At 41.8% G+C, this 23,427-nt stretch overlaps 1 protein-coding gene and 1 pseudogene across 1 annotated transcript; one reads left to right on the top strand and one right to left on the bottom strand.

Moving 5' to 3' along the window:
• The window catches only part of LOC116937399 (uncharacterized), a 155,800-nt pseudogene that overhangs the window by 37,320 nt on the left and 95,053 nt on the right, over window positions 1–23,427 (top strand).
• On the bottom strand, window positions 45–2,914 carry LOC142917436 (uncharacterized). The gene has a single exon (XM_076062105.1). The coding sequence runs from the start codon at window positions 2,902–2,904 to the stop codon at window positions 1,357–1,359; it is 1,548 nt and encodes a 515-aa protein (XP_075918220.1). The 5' UTR covers window positions 2,905–2,914; the 3' UTR covers window positions 45–1,356.

Below are 23,427 nucleotides of genomic sequence, written 5' to 3'. Positions count from 1 at the left end.
CATTATTTTCATCAATTTTCATAACACCTATATATACAACAGTGTGTACACTGTGTGTGTACACTATGTGTGTGTGTACACTGTGTGTACACTATGTGTGTGTGTACACTGTGTTTGTACACTATGTGTACACTGTGTGTGGAAGCCAACTGTGGACCGGTTTTGGTGGACAATGTCTCAACAGCAGTGGGGCTTGCTTCAAGCCATGGTTGTGAACATCCAGACGTTAATCAGCAAGGAGCATTTCTAGTCCAAGTTCGACAAAATCTACGTCAACACGTAAGACAAAATTATAATTCGTGTTGTAGAGAATGTATCTCCGCTACGTGTAACTTTAAGGTGGTATGCCTTGTAACTGATGAATGGTCCGAGTGTGCTTCCTATTTCAAAGACAATGAGTTGCTCCAGATGCTTCGTGGAACACAAAAACACCGTTTGACCTGTATCACAAGAACAACGGGTCTCACCTGAGTTCTCTGTACAGGTTACTTACAAAACACACACACACGCACTTTGTCCTAACATCACTTATTCAATGTTTGACGTTTATAAATAAAATGTTGCATGTACACACAGGAATTATAACAAAATTTAATTACTGCAGTGAAATATACTGCATCAGATAACATCTGATTAAGAAGCTACTTGAAAAAAAATATGCACCGTCTGCTTAACAGTGGATGTAAAACATACTATTGTGTCATTCAAAACGAGTAGGCCATTGCATGCTGGCGAATTCTAAACATTAGTGACAAATTACACAACTGAGATGAAACATCAATCATCGCCCCCTACTGACAGCCTCTTGTTCACATACTCTTTGGTTCTTTCAGTGAAGTCACGTAGGCAGAAAAAATAATAATAGATCACGACGTTTCGATCGTAACACAAGCGGTCGTCCTGAGGCGGAAAAAATAATAAATGCAGGCCGGTGCAGGGCCACCACCCTGTGCCACACAGGGGCAGCTGCTACTTGGGGATGCTCTTCGAGTGTTTCAGACGAGGTACAATACAAAACTCGGAGATGCCGAGGCGGTTAAGCAAGCGCCGAGTAAATGCAATTATTATAACATAGTGAATGCTTGGGAGCTTATTGTCTCTCGCTCCTGGTTAGAGATCTACCCAACCCACAGGTCCACAAAGACTGGCCGCCCTTACTCTGCAGGTTGAACTAGGAACTGAGTGTCCAACTTCACATTCTTGTCATTAAAGGCCTGTGACAAAGGTGCATCCATTGTAGCGACATCGTCTCAAGCTTACACATCTACCGGGTCTCCACTTGACTTTGTATTGTCTAGGAGCAAGTCCACCCACACCTCCACTTCCACAAACTGCTGGGGGTTGCCTCGCTCTGCCTCAGTCAGAATTCTCCTCCTGCTTCACGATGTGAAGGTCCCATTTTGGAGTTGAATCTTCATCTTCACATTTTATCTTCACTTCTTTGCTCATCACCTCTTCACATTTCACCATCACCTCTTCATATTCCACCTTTATACCTTTAAAAGTGTCCAAGCTGGGATTTTCGTCCGGTTCTTGTTTCATGAGGGATGGGCTCATTGCGGCACTTTGACTTTCACAAGCTGATTTCAGACTCCGACTCCGCTCCTTGTGATGCTTTTGTGTTCTCTGGTGTCTTCGAAGATTTGATGAATCTGCAAACGGCTTCCCGCACAGAGTACACTTGAAGGGTTTCTCTCCCGTATGTGTTCTCTGGTGTTTTACAAGAGCAGATGACTGTGCAAACGCCTGCACGCACTCACTGCACTTGAAGGGTTTCTCTATCGTGTGTGTTCTCTGGTGTACTTCAAGATTTGATGAACGTGCAAATGCCTTCCCGCACAGAGTGCACCTGAAAGGTTTCTCTCCCGTGTGTGTTCTCTGGTGTTTTACAAGACCAGATGACCATGAAAATGCCTTCCCACAAACACTGCACTTGAACGGTTTCTCTCCCGTGTGTGTTCTCTGGTGTGTTTTAAGAACAAATGAACCTGAAAATGTCTTCCCACAAACACTGCACTTGAAGGGTTTATCTCCTGTGTGTGTTCTCTGGTGTATTACAAGATTATATGACTGTGTAAACGCCACCCCGCACATCGTGCACCTGAAGGGTTTCTCTCCCGTGTGTGTTCTCTGGTGTGTTTTAAGAGCAGATGACCGTGAAAATGCCGTCCCACACACACTGCACTTGAAGGGTTTCTCTCCCGTGTGTGTTCTCTGGTGTTTTTTAATATTAGATGAATCTGGAAATGCCTTCCCACACACACTGCACTTGAAGGGTTTCTCTCCCGTGTGTGTTGTCTGGTGAATTTTAAGAGCAGATGACTGTGAAAATGCCTTCCCACAAACACTGCACTTGAAGGGTTTCTCTCCTGTGTGTGTTCTCTGGTGTATTACAAGATTATATGACTGTGTAAACGCCACCCCGCACATCGTGCACCTGAAGGGTTTCTCTCCCGTGTGTGTTCTCTGGTGTGTTTTAACAGCAGATGACCGTGAAAATGCCGTCCCACACACACTGCACTTGAAGGGTTTCTCTCCCGTGTGTGTTCTCTGGTGTTTTTTAATATTAGATGAATCTGGAAATGCCTTCCCACACACACTGCACTTGAAGGGTTTCTCTCCCGTGTGTGTTCTCTGGTGAATTTTAAGAGCAGATGACTGTGAAAATGCCTTCCCACACACAGTGCACTTGAAGGGTTTCTCTCCCGTGTGTGTTCTCTGGTGTTTTTTAAGAGTCGATGAATCTGAAAATGCCTTGTCACACACAGTGCACTTGAAGGGTTTCTCTCCTGTGCGAGTTCTCTGGTGCTGTGTCAAATTTCCAGTCCGATCCGTGCCGTATGCACGCTGGTCGCATTGTTGACTTGTCGTACCGAGCTGCTGTGCTGAGTGCATTTGCTCCATCAGACCAGGGTCAGCTGCAGACAGAAAATAAGAATATCCACACCATCGACACGTCAGTATCGAGCCATGGAGGAATTAATATATACAGTAACACGTGACTTACACGTCTATATTCATTCATATATTCATGACTAGCTGCACTACCCGGCTTCGCCCGGGACTTGGATCCCCACGTCCGGTCGCCTTTGTCTCCCCAGTGGCGATGTTTACACCACAACAGTTACTCGTTTAAGGCTGAGTCAACCTAGGGGAGGCCCAGAAGCGGTTCAAATAATCGTCACCGGTGGTGGCCGTGAGCGGGAATCGAACTCGTGTCGCCGGGTTCGTAGCGTGGTGTAGCGCTAACCGCTACACTACAATGAGTTACTCTTCCACACACACACACAGACACACACACAGACACACACACACAGACAGACACACACAGACACACACACACAGACAACGCTAACCGCTACACTACAATGCGTGACGCTTCCACATGCGAGGGTCACGTGACAGATTTGACGTCACAGCTCACTTGCCGTCCAAAAAATCTATACATTATTGAGCTCCCCTCCCCCCCCCAACAAAAACACAAAAGTGTATTTGTATAATGTTTGCACGGTGTACAGTCTGGAAAGTACCCACATGGCAAATTTCCAGTTTGTTGCATGTCGGGAAGTACGCTAAACATTTTGAACAGACAACACACACAATCACAACTTTGCCTTTTATATATATTTGGAGATGCAGTGAAAAACTTTCTCAAAATTCATCACGCGGTTTCAGTTTTTTGATTTTCAGTTTTATTTATTTTGGTTATAGTCCCATGAGCCATTCGGCTCTTGAATCGGGTGCAACCACAACAAGCAACAAAACAAAAACACGACCAAGAAAATCATCTCAGTGACTATGTGTGACTGTGCAAACAGCACTGTCATGGTACGCAATGAGAGGGCAAATGTCACAAATATTCCTCTAAGCCCTCGCATCTTCAACATTAATGTTGCCATAGAAACGTTGTGGGGTGTTTTGCTTCATTTAAAAAAAGATAAATTATTATCTGTTATTTTCATTTTATTTTCTATCTACGTGACTTTACAGAAAGAACCAAGAATATTAATTCCTGCAGTCACCAAAGTTTTAAGTCAAAACATTCACACACGTTGACAAAGCCCCACCTTGTGTTGTTGTGGGCAGGTCGCTTCTGATAACAAGAGCGGTATAGCAGCTCAAGCGGGCTTGGCCTGGTGAAAAAAATAAAAACTGCGTGAATATTTACAATAAAACAAAGTTACAAAGTGGCGAGCCGGGTGAAGACAAATTAAACTTAAGAGAGATAATTAAAGTGAACGCAATCAGGCGAGGGCAGGAGGCAAGGCCCCGCGTGGCTAGGCCCCGCGTTGTAAAGTTCCAACCTGGACATCGATTCCCATGCTCGCTGCTACTCAACTGACATCCCTACGAGAGAGAGCGAGGCTCTACCTTGGTAAACAACAACCACCACCACCACGACAATTTCTCACCTCGGATTTCAGTGCAAGCGCGCACACGGCAGCTTCCTGTTGCCTCGCGACAGCAGGAAGTAGCTTGACGTCACTTCCCTCCCACGAGCGGCTAAATGAATAAATTATGTTAATGAGGCCGGCCCAAACTGGGAGGGATGTGTGTGTGTACACTGTGTGTGTGTACATTGTGTGTGTACACTGTCTGTGTACACTGTGTGTACACTGTGTGTGTACACTGTGTGTACACTGTGTGTCTACACTGTGTGTACACTGTGTGTGTCTACACTGTGTGTGTGTGTGTACACTGTGTGTCCGCATTGAACCGAACCCCCGGCAAGGCCATCCACTTAATGACGAGAGAAAATTCACACGAAATGTCCTTTTCAATGAAGTCTTCCAGATGTAAATTGATACAAGCTTTTAATGAAATAAAATTATCTAATTCAAAACACAACACAATTCAAAGATGTTTCATTTTAAAACTTCAAAACGGAGCATGGGGTACTTGCGTGAATGCGTCCTTCGTGTGCAAATGCTGTGACTTTCCTGGCCTGAAGGCCGTCAATGTGTTGGACCATTATTGGTGCACAGCGTCTCAACAACAGCAGTGGGGTTTGCTTCAACCGATAGGTAACGAACATCCAGACATCATTCATAATAAAGGTTTTTGGGTTAGATCGCGTTTATTTATAAATGTGTCGTAACCCTCCACCACCCGACACGGCCAATCAGCAAAGAAAAGTGTCACGTTGACAAAAGACAAATAATTCACTACTTCAGCCCACCGGTGTGTTGAAGAGTTAATCCACATTTACAGTTTGAGTACGACGTTTCGCTGGTAAATACTTCCAGCATCATCGGGCAATTCGCCAGAATGATAAAGCCCTCGCTTGCTCCCGGTTTTATATAGAGCAGAAGAGTGACGTCATCACTTAACTCATCAGGTGCAGTGATTAGAGGCGGAGGGGGGGGTAATGTAATTATATAATCGATTAGTAATCAGTCATTGGTTATGATTAGTAATGAGTTGTAGATTAGTAATTCTTTAAATCAAAATGTAATGTGTATTATTTAGTAATACGCTTCCAGGCCGCACTAAGCCGGTAGCTGTCAGAGCGATTAAAGTTATTCTTGTTCCTCTCAATTTCAATGGATTCTCTAATTAGTCTTTGCCAGTAATAATTAGTTTTACACACCACTGCAACATTGTCAAAATCAATTGAGTGTCCTTGTTGACAAGCATGTTCTGCCACTGCCGACAGTTGTGTTTGAGATAATTTAATATTTCTCTGATGTTCTTTTAGTCTTACGCTGTTACGTCCCGTCTGCCCAATGTAGCAGCTGCCACATGAACAATTAATCCGATATACACCTTCTGTTGATAGTTTAGGTAATGCGTCTTTAGTGCAAGATACTAGTTTTTGAATTTTGTGTACTGTACCAAATCTTACTGTAATGTTTTGCTTTTGCAAAACGCGGGCTAATTTGTCAGTTACTCCTGAGATATATGGAATTTTTATTGTTTTAACAATCTGGTCGCTTTCAGTAGTATTGCTTTGCGATCGTGATTTGGCATTCAGTGCTCTGTTAATTTGAGCATTATTGTAGCCATTCTGTCGTAGTGCGTCTTTAACGTGTTTAATCTCTCTCACTAGACTCTCACCATCTGACACGGTTTTTGCCCGATGTACGAGCGTCTTGATAAGAGAGGATTTTTGAGCTGGATGATGATGTGATTCTGCATTCAGATAGGCATCAGTGTGCGTTTGCTTTCTGTAAACGCTGTGTGTTATTTTACCGTTTAGGCCATGTCCAAGCAAAATATCTAGGAATGGGAGTGTGTTATTCACCTCCATTTCCATGGTGAACTGGATGGCCGGGTTTTGTGCATTGAGATGATTTAGAAAATCATTAAGTGTATCTTTACCATGTGGCCAGACAACCAAAGTGTCATCCACATACCTAAACCAAAAGGATGGTTTTAATGTGCTCTAGGCATGTGCTCTTATTTCAAAGTTTTCCATGTACAAATTTGCTATAGCAGGGGATAAAGGAGAACCCATTGCTGCTCCTTCCTTTTGTTTAAAGAAATCCCCTCTCCATAAGAAGTAAGTGTTATTTAAGCAATGGCCAGCAAGTTTCGGAATATCTTTTTGTAAACCGGTATTCTTTACTAGTGTATCAAGTAATTTAAGCGATTCGTCCACTGGAACCTTAGTGAATAGAGAAATCACATCAAAGCTTACCAGAATATCATCAGGAGTAAGTTTAATATCTTTAATCACATTCACAAGATGTTCTGAATTTTTTATGAATGAAGATGTCTTACCGATGTAGGGCTGTATTTGTTTGGTTATATATTTTGCTAATTGATATGTGGCAGAGCCAATTGTACTGACTATGGGTCGTAATGGGATGCCGATTTTATGAATCTTTGGTAGCCCATAGAGTCTAGGTGGTTTTGAGGCCCTTGGCTTAATTAGGTATTGCTCATTTTTAGGGATTAATGAATTTGCAATTATTGCAGTGGTCTTACGTTCTAAAGTATTAGTTGGATCTCGTTTAATTTTAATGTAGGTACTTTCCTCTAGTAAATTTCTAATTTTATTATCATAATCGGCTCGTGACATCAGTACAGTAGTGCGGCCTTTATCAGCTGCTAGGATTTGGATATCCTTATTTACACGCAGCTCTCTTAAGGCTTTTGCCTCGTTAGAGCTAATATTTACTTTTGGAACTTTGCTATTCTCAATTATTTTAGCAACCTCATGTCTAGTCATCTCTGCCTCATTATGTGGAAGGAGTCTAACTGCTGATTCTACCTCAGCAATTATCTCATCCACTGGAATTGTGCGTGGGGTAACGGCAAAGTTAAGGCCTTTAGAAAGGATAGAGACCATGTCACCGGTTAATACAGTGTTGGTCAAGTTCAGTACAGTTTTGTTTTTACATTTTTGGTTTTCAGTAGGGATTTGTTTATTATGTAGTCTAGAAAATGTATTAATTTGGTTAGTTTTTGTTAGTTTAAACACATTATCAGCCGATTGTTGTGTTATGTTATCGATTATATTCCAATAATGCATAGATACACTATTGCTTATATCTAAGTGTAACTGCTTTAGCGATTCCGAAATGTAAGATAATTCACTCCTATTGTGCTGTATTCTCTCTATTAATAATAATTCGCTAGCTTTGTGTAGTATTTGGTTAGCTTTAGAAGACTTTATGTGATGTGTTATTTTAACTGCGTTTGGTATTACCTTTGAATCTCTGCACCTTTTGAGGAACGCCAGTGAAGATATCAATTTCATCCGCTTAATGCGAAGCTTCTCCAATTTTCTGGTTTTAAGAAAAGTATCCTCCCCATAGAGGTTAGTCAGTTTAACACGTAGGCTTTCGCGACCAATATTATTCATAATAAAGGTTTTTGGGTTAGATCGCGTTTATTTATAAATGTGTCGTAACCCTCCACCACCCGACACGGCCAATCAGCAAAGAAAAGTGTCACGTTGACAAAAGACAAATAATTCACTACTTCAGCCCACCGGTGTGTTGAAGAGTTAATCCACATTTACAGTTTGAGTACGACGTTTCGCTGGTAAATACTTCCAGCATCATCGGGCAATTCGCCAGAATGGTAAAGCCCTCGCTTGCTCCCGGTTTTATATAGAGCAGAAGAGTGACGTCATCACTTAACTCATCAGGTGCAGTGATTAGAGGCGGAGGGGGGGGGTAATGTAATTATATAATCGATTAGTAATCAGTCATTGGTTATGATTAGTAATGAGTTGTAGATTAGTAATTCTTTAAATCAAAATGTAATGTGTATTATTTAGTAATACGCTTCCAGGCCGCACTAAGCCGGTAGCTGTCAGAGCGATTAAAGTTATTCTTGTTCCTCTCAATTTCAATGGATTCTCTAATTAGTCTTTGCCAGTAATAATTAGTTTTACACACCACTGCAACATTGTCAAAATCAATTGAGTGTCCTTGTTGACAAGCATGTTCTGCCACTGCCGACAGTTGTGTTTGAGATAATTTAATATTTCTCTGATGTTCTTTTAGTCTTACGCTGATGTTACGTCCCGTCTGCCCAATGTAGCAGCTGCCACATGAACAATTAATCCGATATACACCTTCTGTTGATAGTTTAGGTAATGCGTCTTTAGTGCAAGATACTAGTTTTTGAATTTTGTGTACTGTACCAAATCTTACTGTAATGTTTTGCTTTTGCAAAACGCGGGCTAATTTGTCAGTTACTCCTGAGATATATGGAATTTTTATTGTTTTAACAATCTGGTCGCTTTCAGTAGTATTGCTTTGCGATCGTGATTTGGCATTCAGTGCTCTGTTAATTTGAGCATTATTGTAGCCATTCTGTCGTAGTGCGTCTTTAACGTGTTTAATCTCTCTCACTAGACTCTCACCATCTGACACGGTTTTTGCCCGATGTACGAGCGTCTTGATAAGAGAGGATTTTTGAGCTGGATGATGATGTGATTCTGCATTCAGATAGGCATCAGTGTGCGTTTGCTTTCTGTAAACGCTGTGTGTTATTTTACCGTTTAGGCCATGTCCAAGCAAAATATCTAGGAATGGGAGTGTGTTATTCACCTCCATTTCCATGGTGAACTGGATGGCCGGGTTTTGTGCATTGAGATGATTTAGAAAATCATTAAGTGTATCTTTACCATGTGGCCAGACAACCAAAGTGTCATCCACATACCTAAACCAAAAGGATGGTTTTAATGTGCTCGAGGCAAGTGCTCTTATTTCAAAGTTTTCCATGTACAAATTTGCTATAGCAGGGGATAAAGGAGAACCCATTGCTGCTCCTTCCTTTTGTTTAAAGAAATCCCCTCTCCATAAGAAGTAAGTGTTATTTAAGCAATGGCCAGCAAGTTTCGGAATATCTTTTTGTAAACCGGTATTCTTTACTAGTGTATCAAGTAATTTAAGCGATTCGTCCACTGGAACCTTAGTGAATAGAGAAATCACATCAAAGCTTACCAGAATATCATCAGGAGTAAGTTTAATATCTTTAATCACATTCACAAGATGTTCTGAATTTTTTATGAATGAAGATGTCTTACCGATGTAGGGCTGTATTTGTTTGGTTATATATTTTGCTAATTGATATGTGGCAGAGCCAATTGTACTGACTATGGGTCGTAATGGGATGCCGATTTTATGAATCTTTGGTAGCCCATAGAGTCTAGGTGGTTTTGAGGCCCTTGGCTTAATTAGGTATTGCTCATTTTTAGGGATTAATGAATTTGCAATTATTGCAGTGGTCTTACGTTCTAAAGTATTAGTTGGATCTCGTTTAATTTTAATGTAGGTACTTTCCTCTAGTAAATTTCTATATTTTATTATCATAATCGGCTCGTGACATCAGTACAGTAGTGCGGCCTTTATCAGCTGCTAGGATTTGGATATCCTTATTTACACGCAGCTCTCTTAAGGCTTTTGCCTCGTTAGAGCTAATATTTACTTTTGGAACTTTGCTATTCTCAATTATTTTAGCAACCTCATGTCTAGTCATCTCTGCCTCATTATGTGGAAGGAGTCTAACTGCTGATTCTACCTCAGCAATTATCTCATCCACTGGAATTGTGCGTGGGGTAACGGCAAAGTTAAGGCCTTTAGAAAGGATAGAGACCATGTCACCGGTTAATACAGTGTTGGTCAAGTTCAGTACAGTTTTGTTTTTACATTTTTGGTTTTCAGTAGGGATTTGTTTATTATGTAGTCTAGAAAATTTATTAATTTGGTTAGTTTTTGTTAGTTTAAACACATTATCAGCCGATTGTTGTGTTATGTTATCGATTATATTCCAATAATGCATAGATACACTATTGCTTATATCTAAGTGTAACTGCTTTAGCGATTCCGAAATGTAAGATAATTCACTCCTATTGTGCTGTATTCTCTCTATTAATAATTCGCTAGCTTTGTGTAGTATTTGGTTAGCTTTAGAAGACTTTATGTGATGTGTTATTTTAACTGCGTTTGGTATTACCTTTGAATCTCTGCACCTTTTGAGGAACGCCAGTGAAGATATCAATTTCATCCGCTTAATGCGAAGCTTCTCCAATTTTCTGGTTTTAAGAAAAGTATCCTCCCCATAGAGGTTAGTCAGTTTAACACGTAGGCTTTCGCGACCAATATTATTCATAATAAAGGTTTTTGGGTTAGATCGCGTTTATTTATAAATGTGTCGTAACCCTCCACCACCCGACACGGCCAATCAGCAAAGAAAAGTGTCACGTTGACAAAAGACAAATAATTCACTACTTCAGCCCACCGGTGTGTTGAAGAGTTAATCCACATTTACAGTTTGAGTACGACGTTTCGCTGGTAAATACTTCCAGCATCATCGGGCAATTCGCCAGAATAGTAAAGCCCTCGCTTGCTCCCGGTTTTATATAGAGCAGAAGAGTGACGTCATCACTTAACTCATCAGGTGCAGTGATTAGAGGCGGAGGGGGGGGTAATGTAATTATATAATCGATTAGTAATCAGTCATTGGTTATGATTAGTAATGAGTTGTAGATTAGTAATTCTTTAAATCAAAATGTAATGTGTATTATTTAGTAATACGCTTCCAGGCCGCACTAAGCCGGTAGCTGTCAGAGCGATTAAAGTTATTCTTGTTCCTCTCAATTTCAATGGATTCTCTAATTAGTCTTTGCCAGTAATAATTAGTTTTACACACCACTGCAACATTGTCAAAATCAATTGAGTGTCCTTGTTGACAAGCATGTTCTGCCACTGCCGACAGTTGTGTTTGAGATAATTTAATATTTCTCTGATGTTCTTTTAGTCTTACGCTGATGTTACGTCCCGTCTGCCCAATGTAGCAGCTGCCACATGAACAATTAATCCGATATACACCTTCTGTTGATAGTTTAGGTAATGCGTCTTTAGTGCAAGAAACCTTTATTATGAATAATATTGGTCGCGAAAGCCTACGTGTTAAACTGACTAACCTCTATGGGGAGGATACTTTTCTTAAAACCAGAAAATTGGAGAAGCTTCGCATTAAGCGGATGAAATTGATATCTTCACTGGCGTTCCTCAAAAGGTGCAGAGATTCAAAGGTAATACCAAACGCAGTTAAAATAACACATCACATAAAGTCTTCTAAAGCTAACCAAATACTACACAAAGCTAGCGAATTATTATTAATAGAGAGAATACAGCACAATAGGAGTGAATCATCTTACATTTCGGAATCGCTAAAGCAGTTACACTTAGATATAAGCAATAGTGTATCTATGCATTATTGGAATATAATCGATAACATAACACAACAATCGGCTGATAATGTGTTTAAACTAACAAAAACTAACCAAATTAATAAATTTTCTAGACTACATAATAAACAAATCCCTACTGAAAACCAAAAATGTAAAAACAAAACTGTACTGAACTTGACCAACACTGTATTAACCGGTGACATGGTCTCTATCCTTTCTAAAGGCCTTAACTTTGCCGTTACCCCACGCACAATTCCAGTGGATGAGATAATTGCTGAGGTAGAATCAGCAGTTAGACTCCTTCCACATAATGAGGCAGAGATGACTAGACATGAGGTTGCTAAAATAATTGAGAATAGCAAAGTTCCAAAAGTAAATATTAGCTCTAACGAGGCAAAAGCCTTAAGAGAGCTGCGTGTAAATAAGGATATCCAAATCCTAGCAGCTGATAAAGGCCGCACTACTGTACTGATGTCACGAGCCGATTATGATAATAAAATTAGAAATTTACTAGAGGAAAGTACCTACATTAAAATTAAACGAGATCCAACTAATACTTTAGAACGTAAGACCACTGCAATAATTGCAAATTCATTAATCCCTAAAAATGAGCAATACCTAATTAAGCCAAGGGCCTCAAAACCACCTAGACTCTATGGGCTACCAAAGATTCATAAAATCGGCATCCCATTACGACCCATAGTCAGTACAATTGGCTCTGCCACATATCAATTAGCAAAATATATAACCAAACAAATACAGCCCTACATCGGTAAGACATCTTCATTCATAAAAAATTCAGAACATCTTGTGAATGTGATTAAAGATATTAAACTTACTCCTGATGATATTCTGGTAAGCTTTGATGTGATTTCTCTATTCACTAAGGTTCCAGTGGACGAATCGCTTAAATTACTTGATACACTAGTAAAGAATACCGGTTTACAAAAAGATATTCCGAAACTTGCTGGCCATTGCTTAAATAACACTTACTTCTTATGGAGAGGGGATTTCTTTAAACAAAAGGAAGGAGCAGCAATGGGTTCTCCTTTATCCCCTGCTATAGCAAATTTGTACATGGAAAACTTTGAAATAAGAGCACTTGCCTCGAGCACATTAAAACCATCCTTTTGGTTTAGGTATGTGGATGACACTTTGGTTGTCTGGCCACATGGTAAAGATACACTTAATGATTTTCTAAATCATCTCAATGCACAAAACCCGGCCATCCAGTTCACCATGGAAATGGAGGTGAATAACACACTCCCATTCCTAGATATTTTGCTTGGACATGGCCTAAACGGTAAAATAACACACAGCGTTTACAGAAAGCAAACGCACACTGATGCCTATCTGAATGCAGAATCACATCATCATCCAGCTCAAAAATCCTCTCTTATCAAGACGCTCGTACATCGGGCAAAAACCGTGTCAGATGGTGAGAGTCTAGTGAGAGAGATTAAACACGTTAAAGACGCACTACGACAGAATGGCTACAATAATGCTCAAATTAACAGAGCACTGAATGCCAAATCACGATCGCAAAGCAATACTACTGAAAGCGACCAGATTGTTAAAACAATAAAAATTCCATATATCTCAGGAGTAACTGACAAATTAGCCCGCGTTTTGCAAAAGCAAAACATTACAGTAAGATTTGGTACAGTACACAAAATTCAAAAACTAGTATCTTGCACTAAAGACGCATTACCTAAACTATCAACAGAAGGTGTATATCGGATTAATTGTTCATGTGGCAGCTGCTACATTGGGCAGACGGGATGTAACATCAGCGTAAGACTAAAAGAACATCAGAGAAATATTAAATTATCTCAAACACAACTGTCGGCAGTGGCAGAACATGCTTGTCAACAAGGACACTCAATTGATTTTGACAATGTTGCAGTGGTGTGTAAAACTAATTATTACTGGCAAAGACTAATTAGAGAATCCATTGAAATTGAGAGGAACATGAATAACTTTAATCGCTCTGACAGCTACCGGCTTAGTGCGGCCTGGAAGCGTATTACTAAATAATACACATTACATTTTGATTTAAAGAATTACTAATCTACAACTCATTACTAATCATAACCAATGACTGATTACTAATCGATTATATAATTACATTACCCCCCCCTCCGCCTCTAATCACTGCACCTGATGAGTTAAGTGATGACGTCACTCTTCTGCTCTATATAAAACCGGGAGCAAGCGAGGGCTTTACCATTCTGGCGAATTGCCCGATGATGCTGGAAGTATTTACCAGCGAAACGTCGTACTCAAACTGTAAATGTGGATTAACTCTTCAACACACCGGTGGGCTGAAGTAGTGAATTATTTGTCTTTTGTCAACGTGACACTTTTCTTTGCTGATTGGCCGTGTCGGGTGGTGGAGGGTTACGACACATTTATAAATAAACGCGATCTAACCCAAAAACCTTTATTATGAATAATATTGGTCGCGAAAGCCTACGTGTTAAACTGATCCAGACATCAATCAGCAAGGAGCATTTCTATTCCTAGCTAGAAAAAATTTACGTCAACACGTAAGACAAAACTACAATTCGTGTTGTAGAAAATGTACCTCCTCCTATACGTGTAACTTTCAAGTGGTATGCCTTGTAACTGATGAATGATCCAAGCGTGCTCCCTACTTCAAAGACGATGAGTTGCTCCAGAGGCAGACGCTTCGTGGAACAGAAATATACCCTTTGACCTGTATCACAAGAACAACGGATCTCTACTGAGTTCTCTGTACAGGTTACTTCCAAAACGCACACACACACGTTGTCCTAACATCACTTATTCAATGTTTGACCCTCAGACAAAATGTTACATGCACACGCAAAATCAGACACGGTATTCATTCTAAATCATTGACGGGCATATTAACAACATTGAATTACTGTAGAGAAATTGACTGCATCACGTTACATCGTATTAACAATAAGTTATTTTACAAATACGCACCGTCTGCTTAACAGTGTATGTACACCGTACTATTGTTGCATCATTCCAAACGAGTAGGCCGTTGCATGCTGGCGTCTGGGTCAAAATGTAGCAAATTCTAAACATTACGCTACAAATAATAGATCACGGCACTTCGATGGCAACACAAGCAATCGTCATCAGGTGGGACAAACACAGCAGCAAGAAGAAGAAACTGCTGGAGTAGGCGCCTACTACTTCAGCAGTTTATCTTGCTGTGGTTGTCCCACCTGATGACGATTGCTTGTGTTGTGATCTAAACGCCGTGATCTGTTATTTTTCTACCCACGTGGTGACTTTACCGAAAGAACTCAACAGTGTGGATTCCTGCAGTCACGAAAGCTTCGAATCAAGATTGCCTACAAACTACACAACTGAGATGACGCATCAATCATCGCCCCCTACTGACAGGCTCTTGTCCACATGCAGGCCGGTGCAGGGCCACCACCCTGTGCCACACAGGGGCAGCTGCTACTTGGGGATGCTCTTCGAGTGCTTTAGACGAGATACAAAACTCTGAGTTGCTGAGGCGCTTAAGCAAGCACCGTGTAAATGCAATTATTATAACATAGTGAATGCTTGGGGGCTTATTGTCTCTCGCTCCTGGTTAAAGATCTACCCAACCCACGGGCCAACAAAGACTGGCCGCTCTTACTCTGCAGGTTGAACCTAGGAATTGAGTGTCCAACTACACATTCTTGTCATTAAAGGCCTGTGACAAAGGTGCATCTATTAGAGCGACATCATCTCAGGCTTACACATCTACCGGGTCTCCACTTGACTTTGTATTGTCTCGGAGGAACTCCACCCACACCTCCACTTCCACAAACTGCTGGGAGTTGCCTCGCTCTGCCTCAATCAGAATTCTCCTCCTGCTTCACGTTGCCTCCATTGATGTGGTGCCATTTTGGAGTTGAATCTTCATCTTCACATTTCACCTTCACTTCTTCACTCTTCACTATCACTTCTTCACTCTTCACCATCACTTCTTCACATTTCACCTCGATACAAGTGTCCAAGCTGGGATTTTCTTCCAGTTCGTGTTTCATGAGGGATGGGCTCATTGCGGCACTTTGACTTTCACAAGCTGATTTCAGACTGCACTCCTTGTGGATCTTCTATTGCTTGTGTGTTCTCTGGTGTACTTGAAGATTTGATGAATGTGTAAATGCCTTCCCGCACACACTGCACTTGAAGGGTTTCTCTCCCGTGTGTGTTCTCTGGTGTGATTTAAGACCAGATGACCGTGAAAATGCCTTCACACACACACTGCACTTGAAGGGTTTTTCTCCCGTGTGTGTTCTCTGGTGTGATTTAAGACCAGATGACCATGAAAATGCCTTCACACACACAGTGCACCTGAAGGGTTTCTCTCCCGTGTGTGTGTTCTGGTGTGTTTTAAGAGCAGATGACTGTGAAAATGCCTTCCCACACACACTGCACTTGAAGGGTTTCTCTCCCGTGTGTTTTCTGGTGTTTTTTAAGAGCAGATGGCCGTGAAAATGCCTTCCCACACACAGTGCACTTGAAGGGTTTCTCTCCCATGTGTGTTCTCTGGTGTGTTTTAATATTAGATGAATCTGAAAATGCCTTCCCATACACACTGAACTTGAAGGGTTTCTCTCCCGTGTGTGTTCTCTGGTGTTTTTTAAGAGTAGATGACTGTGAAAATGTCTTCCCACACACACTGCACCTGAAGGGTTTCTCTCCTGTGTGAGTTCTCTGGTGGGTCTTAAGAACTGATGGCCATGCAAATGCCTTGTCACACACACTGCACTTGAAGGGTTTCTCTCCCGTGTGTGTTCTCTGGTGTCTTTGAAGATGAGATGAATATGAAAATGCCTTCACACACACACTGCACTTGAAGGGTTTCTCTCCCGTGTGTGTTCTCTGGTGTGTTTTAAGAGCAGATGACCATGAAAATGTCTTCCCACACACACTGCACCTGAAGGGTTTCTCTCCCGTGTGTGTTCTCTGGTGTGTTTTAAGAGTAGATGAATCTGAAAATGTCTTCCCACACACAGTGCATTTGAAGGGTTTCTCTCCCATGTGTGTTCTCTGGTGTGTTTTAAGAGTAGATGACCGTGAAAATGCCTTTCCACACACACTGCACTTGAAGGGTTTCTCTCCCGTGTGTGTTCTCTGGTGTCTTTGAAGATGAGATGAATCTGAAAATGCCTTCCCACACACACTGCACTTGAAGGGTTTATCTCCCGTGTGTGTTCTCTGGTGTGTTTTAAGAGTAGATGAATCTGAAAATGCCTTCCCACACACAGTGCACTTGAAGGGTTTCTCTCCCGTGTGTGTTCTCTGGTGTATTTTAAGAGTAGATGACTTTGAAAATGCCTTCCCACACACAGTGCACTTGAAGGGTTTCTCTCCTGTGCGAGTTCTCTGGTGCTGTGTCAAATTTCCAGTCCGATCCGTGCTGTATGCACGCTGGTCGCATTGTTGACTTGTCGTACCGCGCTGGTGTGCTGAGGGCCTTTGCTCCATCAGACCAGCGTCAGCTGCAGACAGAAAATAAGAATATCCACACCATCTACACGTCAGTATCGAGCCATGGAGGAATTAATATATACAGTCACACGTGACTTACACGTCTATATTCATTCATGTATTCATGACTAGCTGTACTACCCGGCTTCGCCCGGGACTTGGATCCGCCACGTCCGGCCGCCTTTGTCTCCCCAGTGGCGATGTTCACACCACAGCAGTTACTCGTTTGAGGCTGAGTCGACCTAGGGGAGGCCCAGAAGCGGTTCAAATAATCGTCACCGGTGGTGGCCGTGTGCGGGAATCGAACTCGGGTCGCCGGGTTTGTAGCGTAGCGTAGCGCTAACCGCTACACTACAATGCGTTACGCTTCCACACACACAGACACACACGGACACACACACAGATACACACACACAGAGACACAGACACACACACACAGACACACACACAGACAACGCTAACCGCTACACTACAATTCGTGACGCTTCCACACATAGAGACGCACACACACAGACACACACACAGACACACACAGACACACACACAGACAACACTAACCGCTACACTACAATGCGTGACGCTTCCACATGCGAGGGTCACGTGACAGATTTGACGTCACAGGTCACTTGTCGTGCAAAAAATCTATACATTATTGAGCTCCCCCCCAAAAAAACAACACAAAAGTGTATTTGTATAATGTTTGCACGGTGTACAGTCTGGAAAGTACCCACATGGCAAATTTCCAGTTTGTTGCCTGTCGGGAAGTACGCTAAACATTTTGAACAGACAACACACACACACTCACAACTTTGCCTTTTATATATATTTGGAGATGCAGTGAAAAACTTTCTCAAATTCATCGCGCGGTTTCAGTTTTTTTGATTTTCAGTTTGATTTATTTGGGTTATAGTCCCGTGAGCCATTCAGCTCTTGAATCGGGTGCAACCACAACAAGCAACAAAACAAAACCACGACCAAGAAAAACATCTTACAGTGAGTATGTGTGACTGTGCAAACTGCACTGTCATGGCACGCAATGAGAGGGCAAATGTCATAAATATTCCTGTAAGCCCTCGCATCTTCAACATTAATGTTGCCATAGAAACGTTGTGGGGTTTTTGCTTCATTGTAAAAAAGAAAAATTATTATGTTATTTTAATTTTATTTTCTATCTACGTGACTTTACCGAAAGAACCAAGAATATGAAATCCTGCAGTCACCAAAGTTTTAAGTCAAAACATTCACACACGTTGACAAAGCCTCACCTTGTGTTGTTGTGGGCAGGTCGCTTCTGATAACAAGAGCGGTATAGCAGCTCAAGCGGGCTTGGCCTGGTAACAAAACAACGAAAATAAAAACTGCGTGTATATTTACAATAAAACAAAGTTACAAAGTGGCGAGCCGGGTGAAGACAAATTAAACTTAAGCGAGATAATTAAAGTGAATGCAATCAGGCGAGGGCAGGAGGCAAGGCCCCGCGTGGCTAGGCCCCGCGTTGTGAAGTTCCAACCTGGACATCGATCCCCATGCTCGCTGCTACTCAACTGACATCCCTACGAGAGAGACAGCGAGGCTCTACCTTGGTAAACAACAACAACAACCACCACCACCACGACCAGCACCACCACAACGATGAGAATTTCTCACCTCGGATTTCAGTGCAAGCGCGCACACGGCAGCTTCCTGTTGCCTCTCGACTGCAGGAAGTAGTATGACGTCACTTTCCTCCCACCAGCTGCTCTGTAACTGAATAAATTATATTTTGATTTAAAGCTTTCGTGACTGCAGTAATTCATATTCTTAGTTTTTTCGGTAAAGTCACGTTGACTCTGTATCATAGAGCCCAATCCATATCCGACCAGGAACACATAAGCAGTGAACTCAAGCACGTACACCAAGCTCTTAGGGCTAATGGTTACTCCGACTATACAATCCGCAAAGCTATCACTCAAACCATGAAGAAGAACCCTCTTGAGGAGCCTTTCAAAACCATCACTTTACCCTACATTGCTGGGATCACAAAAAAGATCTCCAAAATCTTGAATAAACACAAGATCCAGGTCCGTTTCAACACATTACATAAAATCTGTGATCTGGTTCCGTCTGTAAAAGATGTGATTCCGGACATACAATACCCTGGTGTCTACAAACTAAGTTGCCTCTGTGGTAGTAGTTACATTGGAGAAACCAAACGCCATATCTCGGACCGCATTCGTGAACATAAAGCAGACCTTAAACACGGTAGGACCAACACCTCGGCCGTAGCAGATCATTGTTCTAATTCAGTAGGCTTACATGCCATTGACTTTTCCAAGACGGAGGTTCTTTGTAAGCCATCTGGCTTCCATGAGAGATTCGTTCATGAGGCTATCCACATATACAAACACAGAGACAATTTCAACCGAGAAGATGGATTCTATCTTAGCAATCATTGGAAAGATTTGATAAATCATTTCAGTTCTTGATTGATTGTTCACGCTTACAGTGGCTTTCAGACAGCATACATAAAAACAAATTTCGTCTCCCCCCTCCTCTTTTCAAAAAATAGATGGACTAGTCCTGGCAAACAGCCAATCGTTGCGCGTGACGCAAACGTTATTTTTATATAAATAAATAAACAAATATGCCGTTTTCAAAATAAATGTATGCAAACCGACACACCTGATGATGACCGTTTGAGTTATGGTCGAAACGTCGTGAGAATTTTTTATTGTTTTATATATATTTTGTTATTTTGTTGTTTCTCTTCAACGTGACTTTACCGAAAAAACTAAGAATATGAATTACTGCAGTCACGAAAGCTTTAAATCAAAATTTAATCGCCTCTACGGGGAGGGTTTTCACATAACTTTAAGATCCTTCAACAAACTCCGGGATAAGAAAGCTCAGCTGATCGAGTCTCTCACCTTCCTGAAGAGATGCCGCGACTCTGGGGTAATACCAATCGCATTTACACTCACCTCTGCTACTGTAACTTCTTCTAATGCGAAACGAATTCTTTTCAAAACTAGCTTAGCTCTTATCTCAGAAAAAATCAGACTTATACGCACAGAACTAGATCAGTTAGACAAGACACTCTACAAATCACACTTATCATTGACGGCAATAATGTCCACATCGGATTGGGAACATGTAGACAATATGACTGCCTCTTCAGCTGCTACTATGTCGACCAAATGTAAGGAAAACCTGATTTCCAAATTTAACCTCCTATTCAACAAAAGACCGGACCCACACACCAAAAAGTTAGACGTTAATAAAGTCGTAATTAATCGCAGTAACAGTTCTATTTCCGATGGTCTGAAATCCGTTTTAGCTAAAGGTCTAAACTTTGCAGTCACACCTAAACACATACCAGTTAATGATATAATTGCCCAAGTAGACGTTGCTCTCAGGGGCCTGGGTCACATCGCTGCAGACGTAGCAAGATCTGAAATCGCTGCAACCCTCAAAAACGCTAAGATGCCAGCTAGCAACCTCAGCAAAAATGAGCGTTTTGAATTATATAAATTTAAAAAGAGGAATGATATTGTAGTTCTCTCAGCTGACAAAGGCAATGCTACTGTTATCATGGATAAAATAGAATACAACAACAAAATTAAAGAATTACTCGACGATGGTAGTTATACAAAAATAAAAAGAGATCCCACCAACAGCCTCGTCACACAAACCAACAAAATAATTTCTGATTCAACCGCATTAATTGATCAATCTAAACAGTTTTCATTGAAACCTTCTGCTGCCAGGCCACCAAGATTATACGGCTTACCAAAAATACATAAAGTTGATACACCTCTTCGTCCCATAGTCTCTACTATCAGCTCCCCCACCTACAAACTAGCTCGTTTTTTGTCTGAAATCCTGCGTCCTTTCACTGGAAAGACCACCTCTGCGGTACAAAATTCTACTCACCTGGTATCAACAATCAAGGGTATTTCCCTGTCCCCAGACGACCTGCTTGTCAGTTTTGATGTAGTTTCCTTATTCACCAAGGTTCCTGTACCTGACACCATTGCAATCATTGAAGACTTGGTTCATCAAGGACTAAACACTGAGGTACCCCCCCTGGTGAGACACTGTTTAACCAATACATACTTCACTTGGAATGGAACTTTCTACAAACAAACTGAGGGCACCCCAATGGGCTCCCCCCTTTCTCCAGTTATAGCTAACATTTTCATGGAGAAATTTGAGACTGACGCCATCCAGACTGCCACTCTGCGCCCAACCTTATGGAAGAGGTACGTGGATGACACTTTTGTCATCTGGCCACATGGCCGGCCTGCTCTAGACCAATTCTTCGACCACATCAATCCCATACACCCAGCCATCAGATTTACCATGGAAGTCGAAATAGATGGCAAGATACCTTTTTTGGATGTCCTAATTAAAAAGAGACCTGATGGTTCAATGAGCCACTCTGTCTACAGGAAAGCTACCCATACGGATGCTTATCTGAAACCGGATTCCCACCACCATCCATCACAGAAGAATTCTCTCATCAAGACTCTGTATCATAGAACCCAATCCATATCCGACCAGGAACACATAAGCAGTGAACTCAAGCACGTACACCAAGCTCTTAGGGCTAATGGTTACTCCGACTATACAATCCGCAAAGCTATCACTCAAACCATGAAGAAGAACCCTCTTGAGGAGCCTTTCAAAACCATCACTTTACCCTACATTGCTGGGATCAAAAAAAGATCTCCAAAATCTTGAATAAACACAAGATCCAGGTCCGTTTCAACACATTACATAAAATCCGTGATCTGGTTCCGTCTGTAAAAGATGTGATTCCGGACATACAATACCCTGGTGTCTACAAACTAAGTTGCCTCTGTGGTAGTAGTTACATTGGAGAAACCAAACGCCATATCTCGGACCACATTCGTGAACATAAAGCAGACCTTAAACACGGTAGGACCAACACCTCGGCCGTAGCAGATCATTGTTCTAATTCAGTAGGCTCACATGCCATTGACTTTTCCAAGACGGAGGTTCTTTGTAAGCCATCTGGCTTCCATGAGAGATTCGTTCATGAGGCTATCCACATATACAAACACAGAGACAATTTCAACCGAGAAGATGGATTCTATCTTAGCAATCATTGGAAAGATTTGATAAATCATTTCAGTTCTTGATTGATTGTTCACGCTTACAGTGGCTTTCAGACAGCATACATAAAAACAAATTTCGTCTCCCCCCTCCTCTTTTCAAAAAATAGATGGACTAGTCCTGGCAAACAGCCAATCGTTGCGCGTGACGCAAACGTTATTTATATATATATAAATAAATAAATATGCCGTTTTCAAAATACATTTATGCAAACCGACACACCTGATGATGACCGTTTGAGTTATGGTCGAAACGTCGTGAGAATTTTTTATTGTTTTATATATATTTTGTTATTTTGTTGTTTCTCTTCAACGTGACTTTACCGAAAAAACTAAGAATATGAATAAATTATGTTAATGTACACGGCCCATATGTGGAGGGATGGGGGCGTGGGCGCTGAACCCGTCGCAATAAACTCGCGACGGCTTTAACGGATACATTATGTTAATGAGCGACAGTCACTGGGCGTAGTTTTGCCCAAATAACGATTGCCACTGGAACGATATCGGCAGTGACCCAGGCGGAGGTGACGTCACGCTCAAGAGCGCGGTGGACGGGGGAGGGGTGAATACCTTGGTGACATGATGTCACTAGCGAGGTACACCTCCCCCTGGCGTTTCACGCCGATGAGGAAATGCTGGGTGGTGACGTCACAGAATTGGAGTTTAAGTTGATTTAGATTCATTTTCCATTGCTCCCTCCCTTGGGTGTGTGAGCTCAGCAACAACGTGGACATTATTGTGTATACACCGTGTGTGTGTACACTGTGTGTGTGTGTACACTGTGTATACACTGTGTGTGTCACTGTGTCACTGAGTACCTGGTGCGGTGTGTAAATATCGCCACTAGGGAGACAAAGGCGGTCGGGCGTGGTGCTGGTCACCCACCCCCTCGTGTACCGTTCCGGCCTTCATAGGTGCTCGCTAACAGCACTTGCCCCTACAGTCTGTTAAGGCTACACGGGGGATCTTTGTCTTTGTGTGTCACTGTGTGTGTACACTATGTGTATACACTGTGTGTGTGTACACTGTGTGTGTACACTGTATGTGTGTACACTGTGTACACTGTGTGTGTGTACATTGTGTATACACTGTGTGTACACTGTGTGTGTATACTGTGTGTACACTGTGTGTGCACACTGTGTGTACACTGTGTGTGTGTAC

Source organism: Petromyzon marinus, unplaced genomic scaffold (genome assembly GCF_048934315.1).
Source record: "Petromyzon marinus isolate PM22_M1 ecotype Great Lakes invasive population unplaced genomic scaffold, UKy_Petmar_22M1.pri1.0 PM_G_Scaffold_50, whole genome shotgun sequence".
Lineage (NCBI taxonomy): Eukaryota > Metazoa > Chordata > Hyperoartia > Petromyzontiformes > Petromyzontidae > Petromyzon > Petromyzon marinus.
This window is presented reverse-complemented; position numbering and strand designations above follow the sequence as displayed.

Excerpts from the sequence above, each read along its gene's own strand:
- LOC142917436 (XM_076062105.1), bottom strand. The coding sequence starts at position 2,904 with ATGGAGCAAATGCACTCAGCACAGCAGCTCGGTACGACAAGTCAACAA.